The sequence below is a fragment of the Bipolaris victoriae genome, assembly GCF_000527765.1.
Source record: "Bipolaris victoriae FI3 unplaced genomic scaffold scaffold_165, whole genome shotgun sequence".
Lineage (NCBI taxonomy): Eukaryota > Fungi > Ascomycota > Dothideomycetes > Pleosporales > Pleosporaceae > Bipolaris > Bipolaris victoriae.
Genome location: NW_014575227.1, coordinates 25,002 through 48,911, shown reverse-complemented (window position 1 = coordinate 48,911; position 23,910 = coordinate 25,002). Strand labels below are relative to the sequence as shown.

Genomic DNA, 23,910 nt, shown 5'->3' with positions numbered 1-23,910 from the left:
AACCTGTGGGCTTATAGCCTGTTGGATCGAGTAGTGCGGAAGTTGCTACTTGTTCTATCGATAGCTCAGAGGTAGAGATCTCTGTCTTCTACTTGTCCAGCGATAGACTCAGAGGTAGCTCGAAGGTAATAGNAATAAAAGAAAGAAGTAAGTAGTGAGAGGAGTAAGTTGATCGTTGTATTGACTGCGCTCTGCTCTCTAGCTACTAGCTATTCTACTACTATATATATTGATGATAATAGATTCTAGAAGAATCTATCTAGTAATAGATTTAGTAATCTTAAACGTAATAGATAGATAGATTGGGTCAGGGATCGATAGATTGCTTGGATTGTTGAGATTAGGGTGCAATGTTGACTTGGGTCAGGGATCGGTATCGTCCCAACATAGATTAGAGATTGATGGATTGGTTCTCTCAGAGATCAGCTGAATAGCTTAGATCTCTAACAAAAGCAAAGCTTAGATTAAGAGCTATAAAATAAGCTACTAAAGATCTAAATTAGGTAATTATTTACAGAGATAATAGCGTTTTTGAGATCCCAATGTAGAGACCTAATGACCAGACTACCCGCGCTTTGCAGGGGCCTTCCACCCTAAGGGAAATAGCTAATTAAAGTCCCTTCGTGTGTGCCGGAAAACTTACTTCGTGGGCCAGAACTAGTCAATAAGAGCGCAAAGTCAGCAATTATCTCCGCGCCATGCTGTATCTCATTGGCTCATTCCGGCCCACAAGGATTTCCGCTACATAGGGACCGATACGAGAATAACGCTGCTTTATCGTTTCTTAGTAGAGCGGCGGCATCAGCGTTTTTAGGCAGAGTAAATGGCGACAGCGGCCGAGGTCGCTGTTACCAGTAATAAGAAGGGTTTTCCTCTTTGTAGAAAAATTCTATTTACTTCATAGCTATATATGCTATATTTCTGTAAGAGGGTTCTATAAGTTTATAAATTTTTAGATTTTTGTAAATTTTGATTAGACAGTCGTCACGTGATGAGCCACTAGTATAATGTATGCCGGAATGTTTCTGCCGACTCTCCAACGTTGAAAGGCACATTGCTATCAGCGGAATGACTATGATCAGCGTTATTTTCTCTATTGGTTAGATCATCTTCACAAAGTGAAAATACTACGATATCTTGATTAAGGTATATCGTGTCTGAACTAGGTTCGCATAAATGCTTACTGCGTGGACAATAAGGCCACCACCTCATGATAGTACGGCTGCTGATTAGCGGCAACAATTCCGCTGCTAACATGCAGTATGACACCTGTCTTCAAAGCCGTAACAGCTCGAACAGCAAATATTCTCTCTGAATAACAAAATATCATCGCGGTACTCCAACAAACACGCATCATCATAATCTTAACCTTGCATCCTGCAACATCCAATCATGGCGCCAAACCTCCACCTCTACCACACCCCAGGCTCCTGTTCCCTGGTCTCACATATCGCTCTAAACAGCGCTTCACTTTCTTTCAACGCAACAAATCTCCATGCAGCGCGGGGCTTCCCAGCATCGCAGCTACATCTCAACCCCAAAGGCCGGGTCCCGATTCTAGAAATCGATGGTGAACTCATCACCGAAACACCGGCTATCCTTGCCACCATCTCTGCTTTGGCACTTGAGAAGAATTTACTTGGAAAGGGAGTGATGGAGCAGGCGAGGGCGTATGAGTGGATGGCGTGGTTATCAGGGACAATGCATGGACAGGCTTTTGGATGCTTGTTTCGGCCTGCGCGATTTATCAAGGATGAAGCGACGCATGAAGCTCTGCGCGAATCAGGTAGGAATCAGGTCAAGGAGTGCTTTGAATACGTTGAGAAGAAGTTGGAGGCGAGGACCTGGGCTATTGGTGAGGGCTTTACCGTGGTCGATGCGTATCTGCTGGTGTTTTATAGGTGGGGTAACATGTTGAAGATGGAGATGCGGGACAAGTATCCAAACTATACCAGGCTCGCGGATGCTGTCATGGAAAGGGAAGACGTAAGGAAGACCATTTTGAGTGAAGGCATAAGTGCGCTGAACGAGTGAGCAGGTCAAGTAAGGGTGTCAAGATGGTGTGGAGATAGCACCGAGAATGCAATGACGTGTACACAACATCCATTGCTAGAGTGATATCCGACACGCTTTTTTTGAAGTTACCCTCTATCTAATTGGAAAAGTACATGAACAATAACCACTACATGAAACGAATGCTCCTTGAAACATGTGTTTAGTCATAACCGTAATGCAGTATCGTAATTAGTAAAAATTCTGCGAGAAGCCACTCCATTATCAGGAGCAAGATCCGTCGCGCAGATGCTCACAGTTCTTCATCATCTTCATGAGCACAAAGACCAAATTTGCAGCCATCACTGACATCAGATTCTACCTCGGACTCGGATGGAACATCTGTACCCTGAGTGATGACGTTCATCACAGCCAGATTATGTATCTCGCTCAAGTCGTACATGTTGTGCACAAAACGGTTGATTGCGCTGCGATTTGAAGTCTTTGAAACATTGGCAGGCTCGACATCGAACTTTGCGTGTTCCGGCATAATGATGTCTTCAGCCTGGGAGCATGTTAGTGGGCTGGACATGCAGTCCTTTACGACCACACATACCTGATCCAAGACTTCGTATAGATCCAGTTTCCATTCTGGGTCATCTAACAATGGGTCATTGGACGCATCCAAGGCGTGTGTTATTTCACAAGAAACTAGTTGATGACAAGGAGGACCCATTGCATTATCCCAGTGCCCACGATAGGTCCAGGTCACTGTGAGAAAGGAGCCATCTCGCAAAAAGCTCTCCAGCACCGATCGGAGTGCTTCGATTGCTTCCTCTAGAACATTCAAGCGAATATAGCATTGGTGCATGATAACGTGAAGTTTGAAGTCCTTCTTGTTCTTGATATCAAGTAAGCTGCAGAAGTCGTCAAACAATAACCCACTGCGAACTAGTGCTGTTTCGCTTAAGGTATGTCTACATTTGGAAGAAAGAGCGTGTTGCTGTGGCGGAGTACGGTAGCGATCGATATTGCAATGAACTGTCAGACTTCGGATCAGTTCTATTGTAGGGAGGCCGAGATGAAAAGCGTCGTTTTGCAGGACTAACTCAATGCGACTCGATTGGCATTGTAAGAGATCTTCTTCATTGAGAGACTTGTAGAATGAAACTCCGATCTCATGTGCAGTAAGGTCGCCGACGTAGTCTGGGGATAGATAGTGTGGGAGAGCAGAATGATCAAACAACTGACTGAGATCGCCATCTTCCGCACGGAACATGCATTGAGCAATGTCTATGAGGCGTGGGAACATTGCAATCGTGTCTGGTGGACAGTAGGGGCATGTGAAGGTGTAGTGTTGCTTGACATGCTGTCGCGCCAGCAGATGGGGGGATGTTCTGTCGGGATCATAGTGCCATAGGTGCTGATATATCATGTCTCGGATCTCTCGTGGCAAACGATCTTGCATTTGGGCTGCAAGGTTTTGATTCCAGATCTTGCAGTATGGGATTATGGTGCGATTGACGATGGTATCGTTCAGCCAATCGCTGTACTGCCCATGTAGCATCAAGCGCCTCGTGGCGAGCCATCGCTTCTGCTCTTCTAGTCGATCTTCTTCACGTTTGATGTCTTTTTCGCTATTTGGGATTAGCTAGATCGTTCTCGTGCGTCGGACATTCAGGGACTATCAGATACGCTTGTGAGAACCGGGCATTTCTGTGCTTTGCCCTATATGTGAGTCAGTATTGACGTATAATGATGTATTAGTGGTCTTACCAAAGCAACTTCTCTCGTGCTTTATCTAGCTTGTTTTGTGCGAGAGCTTCGGATGAGTTCGTCATGTCTGCAGTCACAGATTGCGGTGTTGCACGCCAGAATGGACGAAGAGAAGTTTAAGTCAGTAGAGAGAAAGGGAGAAAGTTTGCTCTGTATTTGCAGTGCCAGGACAGGGTTGGGAGGGGTACCTGCCGTCAATACAAGAGCTAGGCCAGATCCAGCTTGGGGCTTTCCCCACGGCGCCAGAATGTCGCGTAGTCATGTGATCAGAGTGTATTAGGGAGCTAGATCCAACTCGTCGGTGCGATTGAGTAGCCAAAATGTCCTGCCTCTACCTCCCTCTATCTTGCGCAAGTGCGTGGATATCAGTGTTATCCCAGTCCATATCGCTTCATCATTTCATACCTTTTTAGCACCACAAGCTAATCTGGAGTAACGGATCCTGAACATCAACCCGCTTAAGAGAAAAGGTATCGCAGAATATAAGCATAATATCATTTTTAGACCCAATCAGGGTGAAGAACCACAACGCCAATTTCTTAGCGGACTGAACCACACAGAAAGGTCATATCAACCGATGGAAAAGATAGGAGCAAGAGTAGTATTTTTGGGTTATCATTAATGTCTATCGTGATGTCTTTGATTTTTTTTCGGAGACTGGATGACACAGTCAAAATCAGCCCTTCATATGTAGCAATTACCCATAGCTATCATAGCGCAATGAACGCTCAAGAGGGAGGTGAGGTAGGCTCAGGGACACCAGGAGGGCAGTGCCTAATTGCTCAGTTAGCTGGATACTAGTGGACGTGTAGCGAAGAAGTTACTTACCAGTGGTCATTGTGGGGCTCACAAGCCTCGGCAGGCGCAGCAGCAGCCTCACTGGCGGTTGCAGAGGTGACAGCAGAGGTGGCAGATGGGGTGGAAGAAGAGGTGGCGGCTGGAGACTCCTCAGGCGCAGCGTAGCGACCAGGGCAACCCACACCGGGAACAGCAATGTCATAAGCATAGGCCTCAAGAGCAAAGTACTGAATAGTGTCACTGTCCCTAGCGGAGTATGTAGCGTTGTTCTTAGCAAGGTTGATGACACTAGGGTACTTCTCCTCTTCCTCATTCGTGTAGTGCTCTACGACACCCTCACCAACTGGAGGAAGATGAAGAAGGCGGTGTATAAGATCCGAAGCCCAAAAGTAGTTGGTGGCACCATTGGCGACATTGTAGCCATACATGCACATGGACTCAAGAGGCTTGCGGAGCTCGTAGGAGAGGTCGCAAATGACAGTCTCTGAGGTTGCATTAGATCCACGCCAATGGCCGGCCCATCCTGATTTCTATTAGTAACTAATATCTCTTCAAGTTTTGGAGTGAGTTTATGTACCATCCTGGTGACAGTTTCCGTCAATGTCATCACATCGGAAGAGAATACCGGCCTTGTCGCCGTCGACGATCTTGGTGTACCAACCAATAGGTTCACCGGTAGGAGAATCACCAAAATACTTGGTGTAAATATGGGACTCGTTTCCCCAACGGAGGATGTGATCGCGAGCATGGCGGGCGAGGAGCACTGCCTCGTTGAGCCCTTTCTGGAGCATCGTGCGTTGAGTAGCATTGCAGGATGCATGGATAGGGAAATTATCGACGGCACCAGCATTCCATGTCGAGTCACCGACAGAAATTTGTGCGTTTTCGCTGGTAGTGATTGTGAAGGTATCACGCGGGGCGATAGGTCCGGCCATGACGGCGGAGGCTCCAAGGAGCAGGAGAGCAGAGACACGAGCAGCCATTGTGAAGTTGGTCTGAGGGACAGCAGCCGAGTCTGGGATTGGATGTGAAATTGATATTGAATTCCCGAGGCGCTGGATGCTGGATACTGGACGAGGGTAGCTGGAGACAAGCTGCAGGCTCTTTATATATCCCACGAGGCTGGCCTGTTGTTAGTTGGCACTGTTCGTCTCGGTACTCAAATTCCGAGCTCACGTTGAACAGAGCCGCCGAGGCTTGAAGAAAAAAAACGCCTCCACCTGGCAGCTGCAGATACACCCTGGTCTGATGCCCGTTCAGAGAAGCCGATACTACACAACACGGGCCTGAAGATGCATCCAGTGCTTGGTCTGACGTACAGTCTCTGCGATAGAGCTTGGCTTTCAGCCGCGTGGGGTCTGGAATACATGTTTCTCCGCTCAAGCGTGATTTTGGGGTTGGTTAAGTACCATGATGGGCGCCCAATGGAGAGAAATTCTCGCTCCCAAGATACAAGCTGTCGGGATTCATGGCCATGTTGAGGAAAGCCGAATGTGGTACATTGTGACATCCTTGTATTACTACAGGGACCTTCCAGACAGCATTTACTGTCGAATGACATACTTTCGTAGAGCTGAAGATATTGGGATAGTCATATGGATCTCCAATAGGAACTGATCAGTGATGCCAAGCTAGACTTACTATCTTATTTTTGACCTGGTTCAGAGGTGAGCTATTGACATCGACAAGATTCGAGAGACGAAGACGTATTTTGAATACTTCCAGCAACAGAACTGCTGTCTAGATGTGCGTGTAGACTATCACTACCGCTCTGGTAGTAAAAGCCGCAGCACCACCCACGCATCCCACTATCCATGCACCCAGCATACATCGCCAAGCTGTCCGCCACCCTACTTGTGGCGCTATTCCCGCCCACGTACAGAAGACGCTTGTCGGATTTGGGGCATACAGAGACCAAGCGCAGGCCATGATTCGATGTGTTTCCGGATGTAAACAAATGCCAAGGGCAATCAATCCAACACGGTGCTCAATGCCAAGCGCATCCATGGCGCCTCTCGTCCAAATAGATGGGACCCGGAAAGTTCTTCGTAGGGTTCCAGAGGCCCTGCACCTTCGAACCGTGGTGCCTTTCCTCCGCTCCGCTGATTCCACCGAGGCTTGACCACACGGTTATATCAGGACAGGTGCGCTGACCACTCTTGTCGCACACACACCTCGAGACCAGTCGGCTCGCTTTTCTAGCACATTCACTACCCCCTGGCTATGCCTTCGACAATGCACTTCATGCTCTCTTCAGCAGTCCTGCTTCTTGCAGGGTCTGCTGCTGCCCAAACCTTGACCCCAACCCCAACCAGCACAAGCTCTGTGGCCCGCCGGACTACCTCTGCGCCTGCCACAACGTCGTCTCCAACATTTACTGCCGTATCAGATTGCCATCCACACAAAACCGTACTGTAGGTCACCAACTTCAGAGATTGGGTGGGATATTTTGAACTGACATGAGACAGATGGTGCATGGTTGGTGAGGAAGAGTACCAGGTATCTGGGCCTACAGCCACCGAGGAATTTCAATCGCAATACACAGACTGTCATTCGCATTCTTCTGGAGTGTATGTAAAGTTTCCACTCTGTAGAGCCGACACTAATTTATCCAGATACTGTGTCGACAACAGGGGCGAAGATGTAAAGATCCTTGTCAATGGCGCAGGAGAAGAGTCGCACAGCACAGAAGGAGAGTCGCACAGCGCAGGAGATTCGCATGACCATGGAGAGGAGCCTGCAGCTGGCTCAGCTAGCGAGTCCGGAAACAGCGGCCAGCACTGTCACGAGCACGCTGGTATCCCCCACTGCGTTGGTGGAAGCTCTGGACCAGTATGCGAAGCCCCTGATCGTAACTACAATATTGGTCTTCGAGTCGGTCTTCTTTTCGTCATCCTCGTCACCAGCGGTATCGGAGTTTTCACTCCCGTTCTGACCAGGAAGTTCAACCTCGTCGGCGCTGACAACATCATCTTCGTTGTCTTGAAGCAATTCGGTACCGGTATCGTCATTTCGACTGCATTTATCCATCTCTTTACTCACGCTCAACTCATGTTCTCGAATGAATGTCTTGGCAGACTAGAATATGAGGGTACCACGGCCGCAATCTTCATGGCTGGTTTGTTGCTTTCCTTTTTGGTAGACTATCTCGGTGCTCGTTTTGTACAGTGGCGCCAAAGTAAGCATTCAAGCAGCGGCACAGAGGTTGCAGCGGTTGCCGGCGACAACAAGTCTGGCGAGGTCGCCTCTACTCCTAGCTCGGATCAAGGGTCTGACCACGGTCACGCCGGACACGCACATGGACCCATGCGCATTGCTACCCCCATGGAACAGAAAATTAACGTCATGAACCTTGAGGCTGGCATCATCTTCCACTCCATCCGTAAGTTTATGCTGATGCGCATGGTGCCATCCAACTAACGCGCTTCTTAGTCATTGGTATCACCCTCGTTGTAGCTAGTGATGGGTTCTTCATCACCCTCTTCGTTGTCATTCTCTTCCACCAGATGTTCGAAGGCATCGCTCTGGGAACTTGCATTGCTGATCTTCCAAAGGCTGCAGCGGGAACGCTACAGAAACTCATCATGGCTGGTACCTTTGCACTCATCACACCCATTGGCATGGCCATCGGTATTGGCGTGCTCGACCACTTCAACGGCAGTGACCCCAGCACTCTCGTTGCTATCGGAACCCTCGATGCTCTTTCGGCTGGTATCCTTGCTTGGGTAGGTCTCGTAGAGATGTTGGCGCGAGACTGGATGAGCGGAAAATTGATGAACGCGGGTCTAATAAGGACTCTGTCCGCGATGTCTGCCCTGGTTTCCGGACTCATTATCATGAGTGTTCTCGGCAAGTGGGCGTAAGGATAGGACTGAGGGTGTTGCATTGTACGATGTCGAAGTCATGACTTTACTTAACTGCATTTGAAAACGCATTCAAGATCTTTTTGATATAGACCGAGATATGGTTGTACTGACCTTTGAGCTATACCCTTTCTGCTTCAGAGCGGATGAATAATGGATCTACTCCAAAATTGTCGCCTTCATACTTTGCTTTCCAAAACTGTCCCAGACCTCGGCACTCCATTCTCCTTGGCCTGCTGTACTATGGTGCTCGGTCGAACTGTTCTTCAACAGGATGCGATATGGCTCTTCAACATACAACGGGCTCATAGCACGGTATGCTATAGATTTGGGGACCATTTCCATGTCACCACTCTTGCTGGCATCCCTCCAAAAGTCTAGCATGTTGATCAAGTTTAGTGGTCCATGCACAACAGAGTCGCGGTGTCCCTCAACCTCCCTACACCACTCAGGCAAATAGTGTATCTTGTGTCCGTTGAACGTCAAGGCCGAAAATCGGAACAACGAAGTTCGCGTCTGGCAGAAATCCCGTTCGTACTGGCCCTTGGGCAATGGCACTTCTTCCGGCTTTGGTGGTGCTTTCATCGGATTCTCAGGTGTGAGTTCACGTTGAAATACCCAATTGCGACGATCTGTCAATGCAATGCCATGGTCGTTTGAAAATGTTTTTTCTACCCCCACTACCAGCATTTCCCCGCCATTCTTCAGTTTCTTGGGCTCGGCGCTAAGAAGCCTAGTAGTCTCCTCAACTTCCTGTCCTACCCTCAGCAGCGCGTTGCAGTCTTTTGACCATTGCAGCTCACCTCCTGCCCACATCCGTCTTGTGAATGGGTGGAGTGGATTGACAGTGCGATCCGTGCCGTCTAGGCCCAACTCGGATTCGACAACGGAAGGCGTGAAGTAGACGAGATGATAACCGGGTGGGATAGGTGTCCCGGCTCGGGGCGAACTAAAAGATGAGGGAGTGTGTTTCAGTGTCATATTGAGAAGATGGAGCTGGTTTGCATCGAGAAGCTGTTTCCGGACGGAGACTGGGCCGTTCTGGAAGCGGGTGAGCAGTTCGTCGCGTGCTTCTAATGCGGAGGCTTGGTTGCGGGATGTCGTAGCGAAGAATCGGCGGGCTAGGTGCGACATGATGAATTGTTTCTATTCCGACAACTTGCTTTCCTGATTGACCTGTTTTACTGACTCAGATTGTAGTTACGTGCAGGAGCGGGTGATGATGTACTGTACTCAATGCCGATGCATAGCCGATATCGATAACGTTCTCCTTCACCACCCGCATGCGCTAACATGGAGGTAAATGCAGTATTAAAGGAATTCCGTAACTTTTTTGCATGAATCAAGTTTCTATGATCCGATTAAACATATTGAAGAAAAATCGCTATATCCTTTGTCCCTGGAGAGGCCTTTGGACGAATCACATTACCACAATCTTGCCAAGCCGCCAACTGCTGCCTTGCAAGACCTGATAACCGACTTCGGCTTCTTCCATAATCCACGCTGCGAGCCGGCAACATGTCTGAACGGCCGCGCAAACGCGCCAGGTTAGCATGCGTGACATGCAACGCACGGAGAGTGAAGTGCGATGTAACCGATCGACAGCCTTGCAGCAACTGTATGACCGCTGATTTGCAATGCGAAACCCGAGAATCGAAGCGCGGAAAGCATGTTAGAAAGCCGCGCGTCGAAGCTGAGGCACGAAGCAAAACGTATGCAAATATTCCCCAGGGATCTTTTCGTGAGGTGTAAAGGCTGACATAAACGTAGTCCACCTAGCTTGCCGGTGTTCAGCCCGCAACGGCATGAGGATGAGGTTGCGGCATCACACGTCCTGGCTTCTTTGTCGTCGAACTTCAACAGTCCTGTCAACACTCAGGCGCCGGTCACTGGTAATCAGAATCAGTTCCCTACGCCATCGACAGCACCAGAAACAAGTAACAGCCAAGCAACAACGGAGAATTTTCAGCCAGAAGATGCCGTCTTTCTCGGCGAATCCAGTTCATTACGTTACGTGGCAGGAGCGCCCACCCCTGCTGCAGTAGAACTTCGCGAGTCTTGCTTCCGCCATGCTCTTCCCAGAGCGGTTAGAGAAGAAGCAAATGTTCCGGAATGGGAGGCTGAAAGGCGTATCGCGAGGAAGAAGGCTCTGCAGGCAGAAGGCGCGTTTTCATTCCCCCCTGCCGACATCCGAAAAGAATTACTAGAGGCCTACTTCAAATGGTTTCACCCGCACTTTGCCATCATTGACGAAGACGATTACTGGATCACTTACAACAGACTAGAAATGTCTGCCCTGTTATTGCAGGCGATGTTGTTCATTGGCGTGATTCACTGTGACGAATCAACTCTGAAGAAACTAGGATGGGGCAATCGTCACCGAGCAAAATGGTTCTTTTACATTCGCGCAAAAGACATTTACGACGCGACTTACGAGACTGACAAACTTGCTGTGATCCAAGCCTTGCTTCTGATGAGCTTTTGGAGGGCAGGCGCTTTGTTGGAAAAAGATGCCCGTCATTGGCTTGGAACAGCCATCAGTCTATCAGAAACACGGGCACTACATCGCTGTGGGGGGAATTCAGAGGAAAAACTTACCAGGGTTAAAAGAAGACTGTGGTGGGCCATTTACATCCGTGAGAGACAATGCGCGGCCGCTCTGGGCCTGCCATGCCGGATACGCGACAAAGATTGCGACGTAGAGCCATTGTCATATTCCGACTTTGCATATGCCTTTCGATCCTCTTCTCCAGCAGATGTCCGCCACAGCTCGACTGCTTATGCAATAAGTATGGTGCAGTTGGCAGTTTTTCTCGGCCGCGTAGTCGATGCTGGCTATCTACCCGGACGCACACTGACGTCCGAAGACACGACCAGGCTCCGCGATGAACTATACCAGTGGAAGAATGACCTCCCCAGCATCATGCGACTTGACACCGATGCTAACGGCGTGCCCAACTTCCAAGCTAGCATGCTCCACCTCGCATACAACAATCTCCTCATTCTCCTTCACCGAACCAGTTTCATCATGGATGAGAGCCGCAGTGTACCAGCCGAAGGTAACGTCGCGCTCCAGGCCGCTGCACGCAACTCACGCATAGTTGAAGACATGCTACCAGATAGTAGCATCTGTCACGCTCAGATGCACGTCATCACAAACCTATTCAACACGCTATGCATCCACGTCGTCCACTTCCGCCGCTCGACCGGCATTAACCGCACACTAGCCGAGCACCGTGCAAAGCTTTGCCTGCTGGGTCTCCGGGAGCTCCAAAAGACATGGGAAGTAACGAATTGGGTTCTAGAGCTTTTCTTCCACTACATCGATCGAGATACCGCGTCCAGGTTGATCATGGAATCAGACGAAGCAGGGAATCATCCTGGCACTGCTCAACTATCTGATACTTTAAACCAATACCCGGGGCAACAGCAAGGGAATGCTCGTAATGTACAACCACCGGGGATCGTCACGCCTTCTACTCCTAGTCCAAGCCCTTGGCCTTGGACGCTGGATGAGGCGGGTCAGTACCTCTTCATGCAGATTGAGAATGATTTTGCATTTGGCGAGGGTGGCTTGCAGCATTTGAGCCCGGAAGACTTGGTCCTTACGGGGGCACCGGCTGATTTCGTTTTCAATCGGGGGCAGGAGTGAGTGGGTAGTATTGCTGGGAAGGTTGAAAAAGGATGAAAGATGATTCACATGGGGATGGCTAAAGTAATAGTAGCGACCGCGACATCGTGAAAGGACTGTAGAGAATGTCTCGTATTCACCTATGCTGCCCTTGTTCGTTCATAAAGTATTTATAGTTTCATAGACTTCCATCCAATAGCCATTTCGTTCGTGCTTCTCAACTCGAACTAAGTTGTGCATCTGCCGGCAGGCTCGTATTCTTCTCCCGTCTCACCATAAGCACCTTCGCTATCCCCAATCATACGATATACCTTTCTCCTCCCCGTGCACTAGACCTCTTTAGTTATCAGGTATTTCTGGTATAGGGAAGCAGGCCATGTAGTGTGCTGCGCAGCTTCTGATTGGGAAACCTCGATCAATCACTCCATTGAGCCATGCTGGGACAAACAGTAGACGGTGCCTCTCTGATTCAAATATGCCACCTCCCCAAACTATACCTTATACGGTACGAGTCAGAAAATGCCATTCTATTATATCCAAGCGTCGCTCGACTAAGTGGTCACTGAGTAGCTTACTAATTCGGTCTCGACCCATCTATGGGGTGCATAACACTCACCTTCTTATATAGTCAAACTCTGCACATTTACGATTATCTTACTTGCGTTATGGCCAACTTCATTTCTTGTACGCAGCGGCATGCTGTGTCAGCGCTGCATCTTCAATGCTTTTATGATCGCCACCTCAATCTAGGCGGATCATTAGTAGGTACATAGATGAATTGCCGTTTAAAGGGTAAAGCGAGGTCTGATGACGGGTATTCCCTTTCCCCCTCTAGGCTGCTCGAGCTCTCTTCGGACCCGATCCTGCCTTATGTACGGCATCATGTCATAGGAATTACCATAATCTCATCCTCTTTCCAGGACGACCCGCAAGGCACAACCTATTGGGCATTTCAAACATGCGCAAGTACTCCCCTCGCTGTTACTCAGCATACACATGCCTCCTCATTCTTCTCCCCCTCACGGTACATAAAGCCTGGCTTACATATCAAGCGCAGTGTCAAGACGGTACGGATCCAAACCACCACCATGGGTGTAGCAGGAACACAGCGTTTCCTGTGGGCAATAATGGTCTAAGTCATTTTGTTGGAGATTCATGTGGGGCGGGAGCGAGATTGCGGTGGTTGATTCCGCCTGCGTATGAAAAGAGTAGTACGTTTTCTTTTTCTCCCCACACCCACATGCACTACGTTCTTCTACGACTATTCTTTGTTTGTTTGTTTGTTAGAAGATCCGGTCGGCTAATAAAAATTATGACTGTTAGAACTATGTTGTGGCCACGGCGAACAAGGTCCCGTCCCAGGTGGAACTGAGAGAAAGATCCCGTATCCTAGGGATTGGTGCGAGGCTGGGCTGGGAAATATCTCTGCGTACATACGATATCACCCCAAAAAAAAACACTCTTATTACTCTATATTTCATTTGTACTGGCTTGGGGGTATTAACGTATACAGTGCATGCCCGCCACACCAAAAGGCCAATATCTACTTGACGGCGCACAGGCGCATTACTTGCAGGTCGATAGCATGGATATATCCCAGGATACGAATACATGTATGCAGCCGGGCGTGGGCGGATGGAAATATTGTGCCAAGCAAGGTTCGAGTTGGTGAAGGGTACGGGTAGAAGATGCCATGAACTCTGTCAGTGAGATACTTTAAGCACTGAGCTTGGAGGAAGAGGACGAACCCTCGGAGGGTAAGAAGGGTGGGAAGCTACAGTCATGTGCATAGGAGCGCATACGTAGCTTCCGTCCAAGAAGACCCTGAAGAACTCCCCCTCAAGGACTCGTATCACTCCAAACCGATATACATACTAATATACTCATAACTACACACCTAATAAACATATTATAAAAACCTACACTCCTATCAACAAAAAAAACCGACAACCCCCTCTCAACCCTCCACTAACACTCAATACGTCACTCACCCTTCCTAAAACCCCCCTCTTCACACATACCTCCCCTTTCTTTTCCCCCTAACTAGCTCAACCAACCATTCCACCGCACAAACCCCCCCTCATCCCTGCATACAACCCCCTTCTCACACACGCACTTAAACACCATACATACGCCCTGCATGCGCAACCCACAACCCACAACCACAACTGCCCTATAGCATCGCTGCAACCGAAAGCCCCCCTCCCCCCCTGCATGACGCTGTACCGGAAGAAAGCAAAGGATGTTAGTTCGGGAAGAAGCAAAAGGGAAAAAAAAAAGAAAGGAAGATGATGCGGCGAACGGGGTGATTTGGGCTGATCTGATCTGATCTGATCTGATCTACGTGTGGTGCTCATGTGCATGTGCGCGATGAGATGATGATGATTATCAGTGGTTAGGGAGGTAAGGGCGGACAATCCACGTGCACTGTCTTACCATCATCTTGTGAATGATGATGGTTGTGATGACGGTGGTGGTGTTGGGTGTCATCATCGAGATTTCCAATCCCAACTAACTGTTCATCGGTATGACTATTACCCCATTTGCCTAAACAGTATCAGGATAGAAATTATCCAACGATGGGTTACACACACTTTTGAGGCAGCCAACAAACATGCAATCGAAATAAAATATTTTTATTTCAACCCCTTAAAAGGTAATTCAGAACGAAGAGTGGTAAGAAGAAAAAAGCAAAGGGATAGTAGAAGAAAGCCATGTACAGAAGGGCAAGAATTGTTTGCCACCCCAGCTCCCTATTGCACGATCTAACCACCCAACCCCCCTTTCCCACGCGCCATGCTTGATGCCATAAAAAAAGAAAGGAAAAGAAGAAACAACTGAATCAAACATGTGTCTCCAAAAAAGAAACAAAACGATGAAAGCTTGTAATCCAAAACGGAATAACACAGCGATGCTAGATCGAAGGCTTTATCGAAGGCGAATGCAACTTTATAAACACCAAAGCACCATAACTATGCGACTCTTTCCATGGGAACGCCGTGACTGCCGATTTGCACCAGAGAATAATAAAAATTTACAACTTCGTAACCTGGTGCGTTACTACTGGGGCAAGCTGGACGCGAAAAACGGTCCTAGGACAATGTTCCAGTGCCTTTGTCTGCCGTTTACCGTCTGCTGTCAGACGTTGAAACGTGCCATCATATACCTTGTCCTGTTTCTGCTTGCTGTCCGACGCTTGAGCTGCCATGGTTTTCTCATCGTCTTTTTCTTCGACAGAATTTCTTTGTAGGTTTTTGTAATTAAGCGTTTTCTTCCTCTACTCAACACGACATAAGCACATGCTCCAGACCAGAAAAATGGCTAGTAGCAGTGCATGAAACTCGTTCAGTGGCATCACCTTCCGTCATCGTTGTCGTGCTTCTTTGACCGATCGCGGCCTTCGTAGTCGCTCTCATCATCATAGCGACGACGTCGCTCACGTTCGTGATGATAGCGGTCATCATCGCGATCCTCGTCATCTCGGTCGTCCTTGGAGCGGCGGCTGCGTCTGTCACGGTCCTCTCTCTCTCGTCGTTCATGATCGTACTCGTCATCCTCTATGCATCTGTTAGCAATGCTTGCTTAACCAACTCATTGACAAACTCACCTCTGCTCTCGCGGATCTTCCTTGTACGATCAGCGAGCTTCTGAATCTCTTCCTTGGTCAAGACTCGGAGTACAATCACACAGTCCATGCGCTCTTCGAAACGTTCCTTGGCCTGTTCCAAGGCCTCTGGGTTGACTAGGCGTCGGTCGATCCTTGTCCATCGAGCTCCAACAGGAATGTCCTTGCCCTTGAGAGCATCCTTGTGGGGTGCTACACCCTCGCGGATGGGCTCAGGATCCTCTGGGAACTTGGCAGTAGGCTTGCGGAGAATGCCCTTGACAGGTGCCACGGGTTCCTTGGGTGGCTCAACAATCTGCACGCTCTTGCTAGCAGGCTCTGATTCCTTGTCGAGTGTGTCAGGCTCCTGCACCATGCCTCCATTATGGGTGGCTGAAGAGCGGTCATCCCGGGAGCTAGGTGCGTCCCGAGGAGGCGATGCACGTGACGGTTCCTCTCGGCCTCGAGACCTGGATCTTTCACGCTCTTCCTTTCGCCTTCGTCTATCCTTTTCGCGGTCAGAGTCGCTCTCCCGGTCACGGTTGCTGCGACCGGCACGCTCGGCTTCTTGTTGGATGCGTCGTCGGTACTCCTCATCGGGGTCTACAGCAGCTGGTTGTGGAGCAGGCTCCTTTCGCCTCTCAGCATCTCGGTCAACGTAATGACGTGGCCGTTCATCTCCACTGCCTTCAGGCGATGGGGCCTTTCTGGAAGAAACAGGCACCTTGTCCTTGTCATCATCCTGTCGGCGGTCACGGTACTTGCGATCTGGGTCAGGGTAGGCTGGATAGTCGGGAGCAGCAATCTGTGCTGGAGGAGCTGGAGGAGGGGCAGCAGCGGCAGCGGCGGCAACGGGGGCAGCCACGGCTGGAGCTGGTGCTAGAGAGTTGCGGCGGCCTTCAGACTTCCTCTCGCGTCGCTCATCAGGACGGTCCCGCCTGTCACGTTCATCGTATTCCTTTCGGCGCTCTCGCTCTCTTTCTCCAGAAGAGTCACGGTCACTACCTCGTTCCTTTTCACGGGCCTTCATGTAGCTAGCAGCGCCCAAAGTGGCAGCAACGCCTGCAACAGCTCCAGCAGCGGTGGGAACAAAACCATTGCCATCGTATTTGTCATGTTTGCCATGGTCCCGTTCACGGGGACGTCGGTCATAGTCTGGAGGGGGTACGTCGCGGTCACGGGAACTACGAACCTCAGGCATGCGAGCCTCGGCACGCTCGGGCTGATAGTACGAGGCGGCAGGCTCCTGCACCCTGGGTCGGGGAGGCTCTTGAGGAGGGTAGACAGGCTGTCGATCAAGGGCATGATGATCATGTGCAAGGGGGGGAGGGCCGGTGGGGGCGATGCCAAATCCTCGGGATGTGACGTCACGGTCCTCGAAAGTGGTGTTGTGGCGTTTGTTCTCGACATCCCTGCGGTCGTAGTCGTCACGGTACGTGTCACGACGGTGTTCGCGGGATTCCTGATGAACGGCAGCTGGGGCTCGGGAGCGTGTGGAGGATGATCGGCCAAGGTGTGCATCCGGATAGGGGTCATACTTGGGGACTGGGGTTCTGTCAATCGAAGATGACCGGCCATGGACCCGTGGAGCGGGGTGAATTTTGTCAAAGCCTCGAGTGGATGGTGGAGGGCCGAGTTCACGGGTAGAGGTGCGTGGAGGGCGTTCGGCAATCATGCTCGTCGGACGAGAACTGCGCTCAATGCTGCCAGCACGTGGACGTCTCCAGGCTGGCTCTGTGTCGCGGTACATGCTTGCGGGGTCCGTGTAGGAGTAGCCATCGTTACTCATGTCAGACAGGCGCGGTGAAGGCTTGGAGTCATGGTAAGTACGACCACCACTAGTGACATTGTAGCCCCTATCTGCGTGGTCCCTGTGGCGCGAGGCATCGACCTCTGCTACAAGCTTGGTCAAGTGGCTGGTATCATCGACACTGTAGACCTTCTTGTGGGATCGCGAGGGAGCAGAGGTGATATAAGTGTCGGCGCGTTTGTCGTAGGAAGAGGTGAGGGGGCTTCTGGGACGGTCGGCATGGGAGGTGGCGTGGGGCGAGTAGGGAGTGCGGAGGGGAAGGGACGTCTGAGGGAGGGCACTGGTGCTCACGTTGGGGCGGGTCAGGTCGTTTGTGTTGCGGCGGGGGCGAGTCGTAGTGTACGAGTCGTACTTGAGGTTGCTGGTGCGGGCAGCGGCGAGAGAGGCAGTGGGCTGGTTCCAGTAAGGGGAATGAATCGACGAGGCAGCAGCCAAACGATCAACGCTGGCGCGTGGGGAGCTGGGGCGGGCATAGTACGACGAGTCGTAGTATGGGTCAGAGAAGCCGCCGGTGGATGCTCTGGCAGGATTGCCATATGCCCTGCGGGGGGACGAGGGGCGCGTGTAACGCGAGTCCATGGCGCCCGACAGCTTGACCGTCTTGATGTGCAGCGGGGTGGTTTTGGCGGCGGTTTTGGCAGCAGGCTGGGTGGACAGGGAGTTTCTGCGGGGAGGAAGGGGCGGCGCTGCTGTGGGGGAATAAGTAGTGCCCCTTGGGCCCGGCGGGCTGGTGGGGAGGAGAAGGCTGCCCAACATGATGTTAGTGGGAGTAGGTGAAACGGTCAGACTCGGAGAGGCAATGGCAGCAAAGAAGAAGCAGAGAAGCGCATGGCATATGAAGAAGGCGAAGACGAGACGAGGCCTGGCGAAGAGAGAGAGGTCGCAGGTGGACGTACATAAAAGCGTGTCAATGCCGGGCGGGTACCGAAGGGCGGACGCAGGTGTATGTTGGCTCGACGACTAGGAGGCGCGAACCGGTTGCCGGTTTGGACAGACGGACGGTGGGAGCGAGGACGCTCAGGTTTCCCGCGACGAGTGGTGACGCCGGGCGCGGCAGGGGGCGGGGGGGGAAGTGCGCTGCAAGGAGGACGTGGTGAGAATTGCTAGGCGGACCTCTAGGATGTGCCTGGCAGCGATGGGCGCGGTGGTGGGGACTGGCGAGGCAGCGAATGAGGCGGGCGACGCACGAGGGGAAGAGCGTGTGCAGTATGTGTATGTGTGTGTGTGTGTGTGTGTGTGGTGTGCGGCGCGCGGTGTGGTGTGCGGACTAGCAGCTAGTTGGTAATGTGTATGTATGGAGTATGCATATGTCAGTTGTCGGTAGTGGTAAGTATAGTATGTCGCCTGTCTGGCACGAGGTTTTGGGGCTCGGGCTGTGAGAGGGCGACGGTGCCCGCCCGCCTGGTTGCGAGGTTACGTCGGGCGAAGTGCTGAGTGCACTATGTCATCGCTCGCTTGGGCCCGCCGCAGCCCTAGGAACCCTTGGGTATTCCGTGTCCCGGGCCCTGTCACCCTTCGAGCCCCGCCACTCACAGGGTCCGCCGCTGGCCTAGCGGGTTTTTTTTCTCTTTCTTTTTTGCCTCTGCTATGTATGGAGCAGCCCGTTGCATGCTACTATTTCCCACGCTTGACCACCGCTACCACTGCAAGGCTCCACCCCCCTCCAAGGCTGTCCGCTGCTCCTCTGTGTCTGCTGCCCACGGCGGCACGCTTCATTTTGCCTCTGCTCCAGTTTTCCCACCGCCTGTCTGCACAAGTGTCCTGACCCTCGCCTCGTTTGCATCGCGGACGTTACAGGTACCCCATCTGCGTTTGTCATCCGTGCTCCGCCCACGCCCACGCCCAACCGCCCCCCCTCGGGCTCTCTTAGGGCATCCATGGCCCTTGTACCCATACCGCCCAGCCTCATCCAAGGATTGCCCATCCTGCCTCGTGACCGGCTCCTCGTCTGCCGCCTGCCCGCCTGCCCGTCTGCTTGTCGTTGCCAGATGCGGCCCGACTCAACGCCTGTTCGGTTCACGATCTTCACTGTACGGACACGTTGTCCCCATCCTTGCCTGCCATCGATCACTCTACACTGCTCGTCGCAACGGGCCAAGATGTGCAATGGTGCCACTATAACCTCATCACTTGGTCGTTTCATTGTAGCTACTGGTAGACTATCTTACACATGTCTACAAACTAATCCGCCACATGCGCTGCGACGTAAGCACTCGACGCCGCCCCTCGTGTGCTTTTTTGCCATCGCCTTTCCCCGGCTACCCTGCCCTAAGCGTCTTCGATCTGCTCCACGCGCCCTGCCTTGCCTGGCTTGCCGCTCCTGATCGAATCTCGCTCGTCCGCCGTCGCATGATGGTCCCTCAGCTGTGTCGCCCGTGCTTTGCTAGGAATCGTGTCCTGGATACACCCTCTGATAATATTGCCCTCGAACAGCTCGCCAATTGACTCGAGCCGCACGCCCTTGGTCTCGGGAACACACAGCACCGTCCATATGCCCATAGCAATGCACAGCGAGCCAAACAAAAGAAACGTTCCGTACGTAATGTTGTCCAGCATCAATGGCGTAATCTTTGCAATCACAAAGTTGAACAGCCACTGAGTCATGAGCGAGGCCGCCATGAGCAGCGACCGTACCTGGTTCGGACTGCACTCAGACGCCAGCACAAAAGGAATGGGTCCCCAGCCAAACGAGTAGAAGACAACAAACAGGTATACGCACACAATGGCAAATATTGCGTTCCCGTCTAGGTCGCCCGATGGTGGGTGCACCGCCTGGTTGACCCCGATGTAGAACATGGCAAACGCTTGCCCGAGGGACCCGATGATCAGAGACCACTTGCGTCCGAGCTGCTCGGTAAACGCCATTAGCCCAATGGCCGTTACCACAATCTTGACAATGCCGTAGATACCGGTCGCCTATATAGCCACACCGTTAGCACCGTTTCAACTCCCCGTTCATACATACATATATGTATGTACATGTACGTGCAACAAGCCACCATTCGCACTTACAAATAAGCCCGATGATTTACCGGTAAGACCAATCTGCTGGAAGATCTGCGGGGCGTAGTAGTTGATCCTAACCAAGGTCAGCCGCATTCCTGCATCTAATCGAATAGATATCAGAGCCATACGAGTTTGTGCCAGTCCACTGCTGCCAAAACATGAGAATGACAACAAATGACGACCGGTAGAACATCTTCTTGCCCGAGCAGGACGCCTTAATCTGGGCAACCAATGGCATCTTCTCGTGTCCGTTGAAGTCTGCAATAATCTCATCAAGTTCCTCAATAACCTCGGGGTCGTCGACCCTCTTGCCGCGCACTGTAGCCAGCGCCTCAGCAGCCTCATGGATCCGGTTCTTTTCTACCAACCAGCGGGGCGATTCGTTCATAAAAACAATGCCCGCAAGCAGGATGGCTCCAGGCAGCATTTGCAGTGCAAAAGGTACTCGCCATTTGGTGGGATCAGTGGGGCTGGTGATGTGCAGAGCGATGCCGTAGTTGACGAAAAAGGACAAACAGATGCCGGTGACGTTGAAAAGTTGCTATTGTTTTTTGTCAGTCCACCACGCCTAGTCACCAAATTTGATTCAAGCAACCATACCATGCAACCAATGCAACGACCTCGAATTGCTCGGGGGGCATTCTCTCCAATGTAGGTAGGTACGACGGCAGAGATCAAACCAACTCCAAATCCACCAATCACACGTCCGACGTATAACTGGGCAAGATTCGACGTGCCAAGCCCACACAGTGTCTGGATCAAGGATCCGACAATGAAGATGATGTCGGCGATAATAAGCGCCCATTTCCTGCCAAATGTGTCCGAAACGTAGAAACTCGCCAATGCGCCGAAAAAGCAACCTGCTTGCAGTACAGACACAATGTTGCCCTGTAGATTGGCAAAGTCGGGGCTGCCCTTGTGCAGGTTGAAGGAATTCTGGAACGAGTCCATGGTCAAGACACCTGCGCACATCGCGTGAGGTTAGCATACTAAACAAAACCAACGTCCATTGTTACGCAAGTCGCGTACCTCCGATCAAGCCAGTGTCCCAGCCAAACAGCATGCCGCCGAATGAGGCAACGGCAGTAAGCAGGTAGGCCCGGCGGTACAACTTGATGTCCGCCCAGACCTCACCCAGATTAAGCATCGCCATAATTCCTTTTCCCGTTACCCGTCCAATATATCGCCGTCAGCGACACACGCGGCAGTATAAAAACAAGAAGAAAGAAGAAACGTGTAAAGTGTTTGCAATGATAAAGACCAGGGTGGGCGATCTCTCTCCATTTAAATAACAATCCCCCCAACCCCATCCAATTCCCAACGTCTCCACTAGGCCTGCCCTCTTCCCCCAGAAAGACGTACGAGCAAAACCCGTCGCAAAGGGTTCAATTGGCGCCGTGTGCCTATCGGCACAAAAGGCGGCACATGTGACGTCTTTTGGCACGCGCGGGGGGGGGCGACCAGCCATGCGACATTCGTGGGGACTCCACCTTCAAAAGTCTATGTGTTGCCTTGACGCCTAAGCGGGGCCCCAAATTTCTCTCCTAGCCTGAGCTGTCTCCCCAGTGGGGTCGGCAACGTCGGGGACGGGCATATTCCATCCGCTTTGTTCAAACGCCGCTCTGGCTTGTTACACGCACACACATATCCGACAAGAGAATTATTATCCTCAGATATGTTGTAGGAATGGTGATGCGGGTACCTGCGGTGTTGCGCAAAAGAAATGGGACGTAATATCAAGCTTGTGGCAAGGGAACCAAAGCGGCGTGGGCGGTGTAGAGACGGCGTCTGTACGGCGATGCCATCTGCACGTTACATCCTACCTCTGGCTCGGTACCGGCAAGTGGAGGAGCCCTGTTCGCACGCCCGTCTGACAGATCTCAGCCTCTTTTTTTTTGCCTCCATTATTCACATGTGAATGTGCAGCATCAATGTCGAAGAATAGGAAGAGTTGCATCCATCTTGCGATGCTCAATCACCACACTTCTTGATCAAACACCGATGCCAACAAGCCACACCTGAGAAACGCGCTCGCCTTGCCAAGTCGCTCGCCATGCCCGCTCAAAGACCGACCCCGGATCCCACGTTTTGACTCCGCATTCTTGACTCTCCGCATCAACATATGAATCATCATGTTGATTGCCGACGTGCTCAATCTTGCATCTCACCCATACCACTTGCACCACTCCTGCATGACACCCAGACAGAAAGAGATTACGGTATTGGAGGCTATCATGATTCATCAATTAGTCTATCCATTGCATCTACGCTACCAGGCCTAGACCCATCCATATTCTCTATCATCTACATGTTCGCCTTCTCCGTCTTCTGCTCCGGTACCTGCGTCAATAGCTTATCGCTCGTAATGGCCGACTTGAGGTTATCCAGAACCAAGATCTCCATTTCGCGCTGCAACCATGTTAGCTTCTTCCTTATCTTCTTTCTTTTTCCTACACAACATACCTGAGTTTCAAACGTCGCCGTGCCAACGTGAGGCAGCAGTACGGCATTCTCGCACTCCAACAGTCCGGGATGGATCTTTGGCTCCTCCTCGAACACGTCTAGTCCCACAGTCCACACCTTGCCGCTCTTGAGCGCATCCACCAACGCCGCTTCGTCAATCAACGCGCCTCGTGCTGTGTTTACAATGACAACTCCATCCTTCATCTGATTGAATTGTTCCTTGCCGATAATGTGTGTAGTCGAAGGATTGAGAGCCAAGTTCAAGCTCAGCACGTCCGACGTCTTGAGTAGCTCCTCGAAGCTAACGTATTTGGCACCATTTTCCTCGCTCGCAGGCAGCTGGCGGCGGTTGTGGTATTGTATCTTCATGCCAAAGGCCTTTGCGCGGTGTGCGACAGCCGAACCAATGCCACCCATGCCCAAGATACCTAGCGTCTTGTTCTTGGGGTCGTGTCCGAGGGAAAAGTTGCCACGCCACTTTCCTGTTTGAAACTGTCAGCACCGTATTTGCCGTTATCGCAGATCCTGATACCCACCGCTGTTGACTGCCATGTATGATTGCTTAATGTTTCGTAGGGCGCCGAGCATCAGCCAGATGGCGACGTCGGCAGTCGCGTCGTTGACTGCAATTGGCGTACTCGACACCGAAATACCCCTCTTTGTGCATGCCGCAACGTCGATGTTGTTGTATCCTGCGCCATTGTGGCACACGTACTTTAGACTCTTTGGCAGCGCATCAAGCAGCTCAGCATTGAAATCTCCAGTAATCGGGTTCGAGTCGTTACTCCTGTAGAGAGCGTAAACTCCGTCGAACTCGCCGCTCTTGCACTTGGAAATGAAGTCTTCACGGTTGCCATCGGGGTACTCGTGTAGCTTGGACGCGACCTCAGCGCACTGCTGCCACTCTTTCTGCGCATGTGACAGCTTGCCGATTAATAGTGCCGCTCGTTGAGACATGATGTACGTA

General features: G+C 51.3%; 10 protein-coding genes across 10 annotated transcripts; 3 read left to right on the top strand and 7 right to left on the bottom strand.

The window, feature by feature from the left end:
• Positions 1 to 1,392: 1,392 nt before the first annotated feature.
• COCVIDRAFT_114461 (hypothetical protein) lies at positions 1,393 to 2,034 on the top strand (the record flags this gene model as incomplete). The annotated part of the gene is made up of 1 exon (XM_014695353.1): positions 1,393 to 2,034. One exon carries the CDS (start codon positions 1,393 to 1,395, stop codon positions 2,032 to 2,034), a length of 642 nt encoding a protein of 213 aa, XP_014550839.1.
• Positions 2,035 to 2,305: 271 nt separating this feature from the next.
• On the bottom strand, positions 2,306 to 3,833 carry COCVIDRAFT_31530 (hypothetical protein; the record flags this gene model as incomplete). Its single annotated transcript, XM_014695352.1, has 4 exons — positions 2,306 to 2,557; positions 2,609 to 3,629; positions 3,688 to 3,720; positions 3,769 to 3,833. 4 exons carry the CDS (start codon positions 3,831 to 3,833, stop codon positions 2,306 to 2,308), a joined length of 1,371 nt encoding a protein of 456 aa, XP_014550838.1.
• Positions 3,834 to 4,496: 663 nt separating this feature from the next.
• COCVIDRAFT_31529 (hypothetical protein) lies at positions 4,497 to 5,549 on the bottom strand (the record flags this gene model as incomplete). The annotated part of the gene is made up of 3 exons (XM_014695351.1): positions 4,497 to 4,542; positions 4,597 to 5,089; positions 5,144 to 5,549. The coding sequence occupies 3 exons, from the start codon at positions 5,547 to 5,549 to the stop codon at positions 4,497 to 4,499; spliced, it is 945 nt and encodes a 314-aa protein (XP_014550837.1).
• Positions 5,550 to 5,725: 176 nt separating this feature from the next.
• Positions 5,726 to 5,935, bottom strand: COCVIDRAFT_114439 (hypothetical protein; the record flags this gene model as incomplete). The annotated part of the gene is made up of 1 exon (XM_014695350.1): positions 5,726 to 5,935. One exon carries the CDS (start codon positions 5,933 to 5,935, stop codon positions 5,726 to 5,728), a length of 210 nt encoding a protein of 69 aa, XP_014550836.1.
• An 866-nt stretch (positions 5,936 to 6,801) lies between these two features.
• COCVIDRAFT_20814 (hypothetical protein) lies at positions 6,802 to 8,429 on the top strand (the record flags this gene model as incomplete). Its single annotated transcript, XM_014695336.1, has 4 exons — positions 6,802 to 6,980; positions 7,035 to 7,136; positions 7,182 to 7,948; positions 7,999 to 8,429. 4 exons carry the CDS (start codon positions 6,802 to 6,804, stop codon positions 8,427 to 8,429), a joined length of 1,479 nt encoding a protein of 492 aa, XP_014550822.1.
• A 159-nt stretch (positions 8,430 to 8,588) lies between these two features.
• COCVIDRAFT_114479 (hypothetical protein) lies at positions 8,589 to 9,563 on the bottom strand (the record flags this gene model as incomplete). Its single annotated transcript, XM_014695349.1, has 1 exon — positions 8,589 to 9,563. The coding sequence occupies one exon, from the start codon at positions 9,561 to 9,563 to the stop codon at positions 8,589 to 8,591; it is 975 nt and encodes a 324-aa protein (XP_014550835.1).
• Positions 9,564 to 9,947: 384 nt separating this feature from the next.
• COCVIDRAFT_31526 (hypothetical protein) lies at positions 9,948 to 12,081 on the top strand (the record flags this gene model as incomplete). Its single annotated transcript, XM_014695348.1, has 2 exons — positions 9,948 to 10,141; positions 10,200 to 12,081. 2 exons carry the CDS (start codon positions 9,948 to 9,950, stop codon positions 12,079 to 12,081), a joined length of 2,076 nt encoding a protein of 691 aa, XP_014550834.1.
• A 3,333-nt stretch (positions 12,082 to 15,414) lies between these two features.
• Positions 15,415 to 18,230, bottom strand: COCVIDRAFT_114478 (hypothetical protein; the record flags this gene model as incomplete). The annotated part of the gene is made up of 2 exons (XM_014695347.1): positions 15,415 to 15,617; positions 15,668 to 18,230. 2 exons carry the CDS (start codon positions 18,228 to 18,230, stop codon positions 15,415 to 15,417), a joined length of 2,766 nt encoding a protein of 921 aa, XP_014550833.1.
• A 1,512-nt stretch (positions 18,231 to 19,742) lies between these two features.
• COCVIDRAFT_31524 (hypothetical protein) lies at positions 19,743 to 21,633 on the bottom strand (the record flags this gene model as incomplete). The annotated part of the gene is made up of 5 exons (XM_014695346.1): positions 19,743 to 20,390; positions 20,487 to 20,553; positions 20,609 to 21,021; positions 21,081 to 21,442; positions 21,510 to 21,633. 5 exons carry the CDS (start codon positions 21,631 to 21,633, stop codon positions 19,743 to 19,745), a joined length of 1,614 nt encoding a protein of 537 aa, XP_014550832.1.
• A 1,151-nt stretch (positions 21,634 to 22,784) lies between these two features.
• Positions 22,785 to 23,900, bottom strand: COCVIDRAFT_114433 (hypothetical protein; the record flags this gene model as incomplete). The annotated part of the gene is made up of 3 exons (XM_014695345.1): positions 22,785 to 22,889; positions 22,944 to 23,425; positions 23,480 to 23,900. The coding sequence occupies 3 exons, from the start codon at positions 23,898 to 23,900 to the stop codon at positions 22,785 to 22,787; spliced, it is 1,008 nt and encodes a 335-aa protein (XP_014550831.1).
• Positions 23,901 to 23,910: the final 10 nt, after the last annotated feature.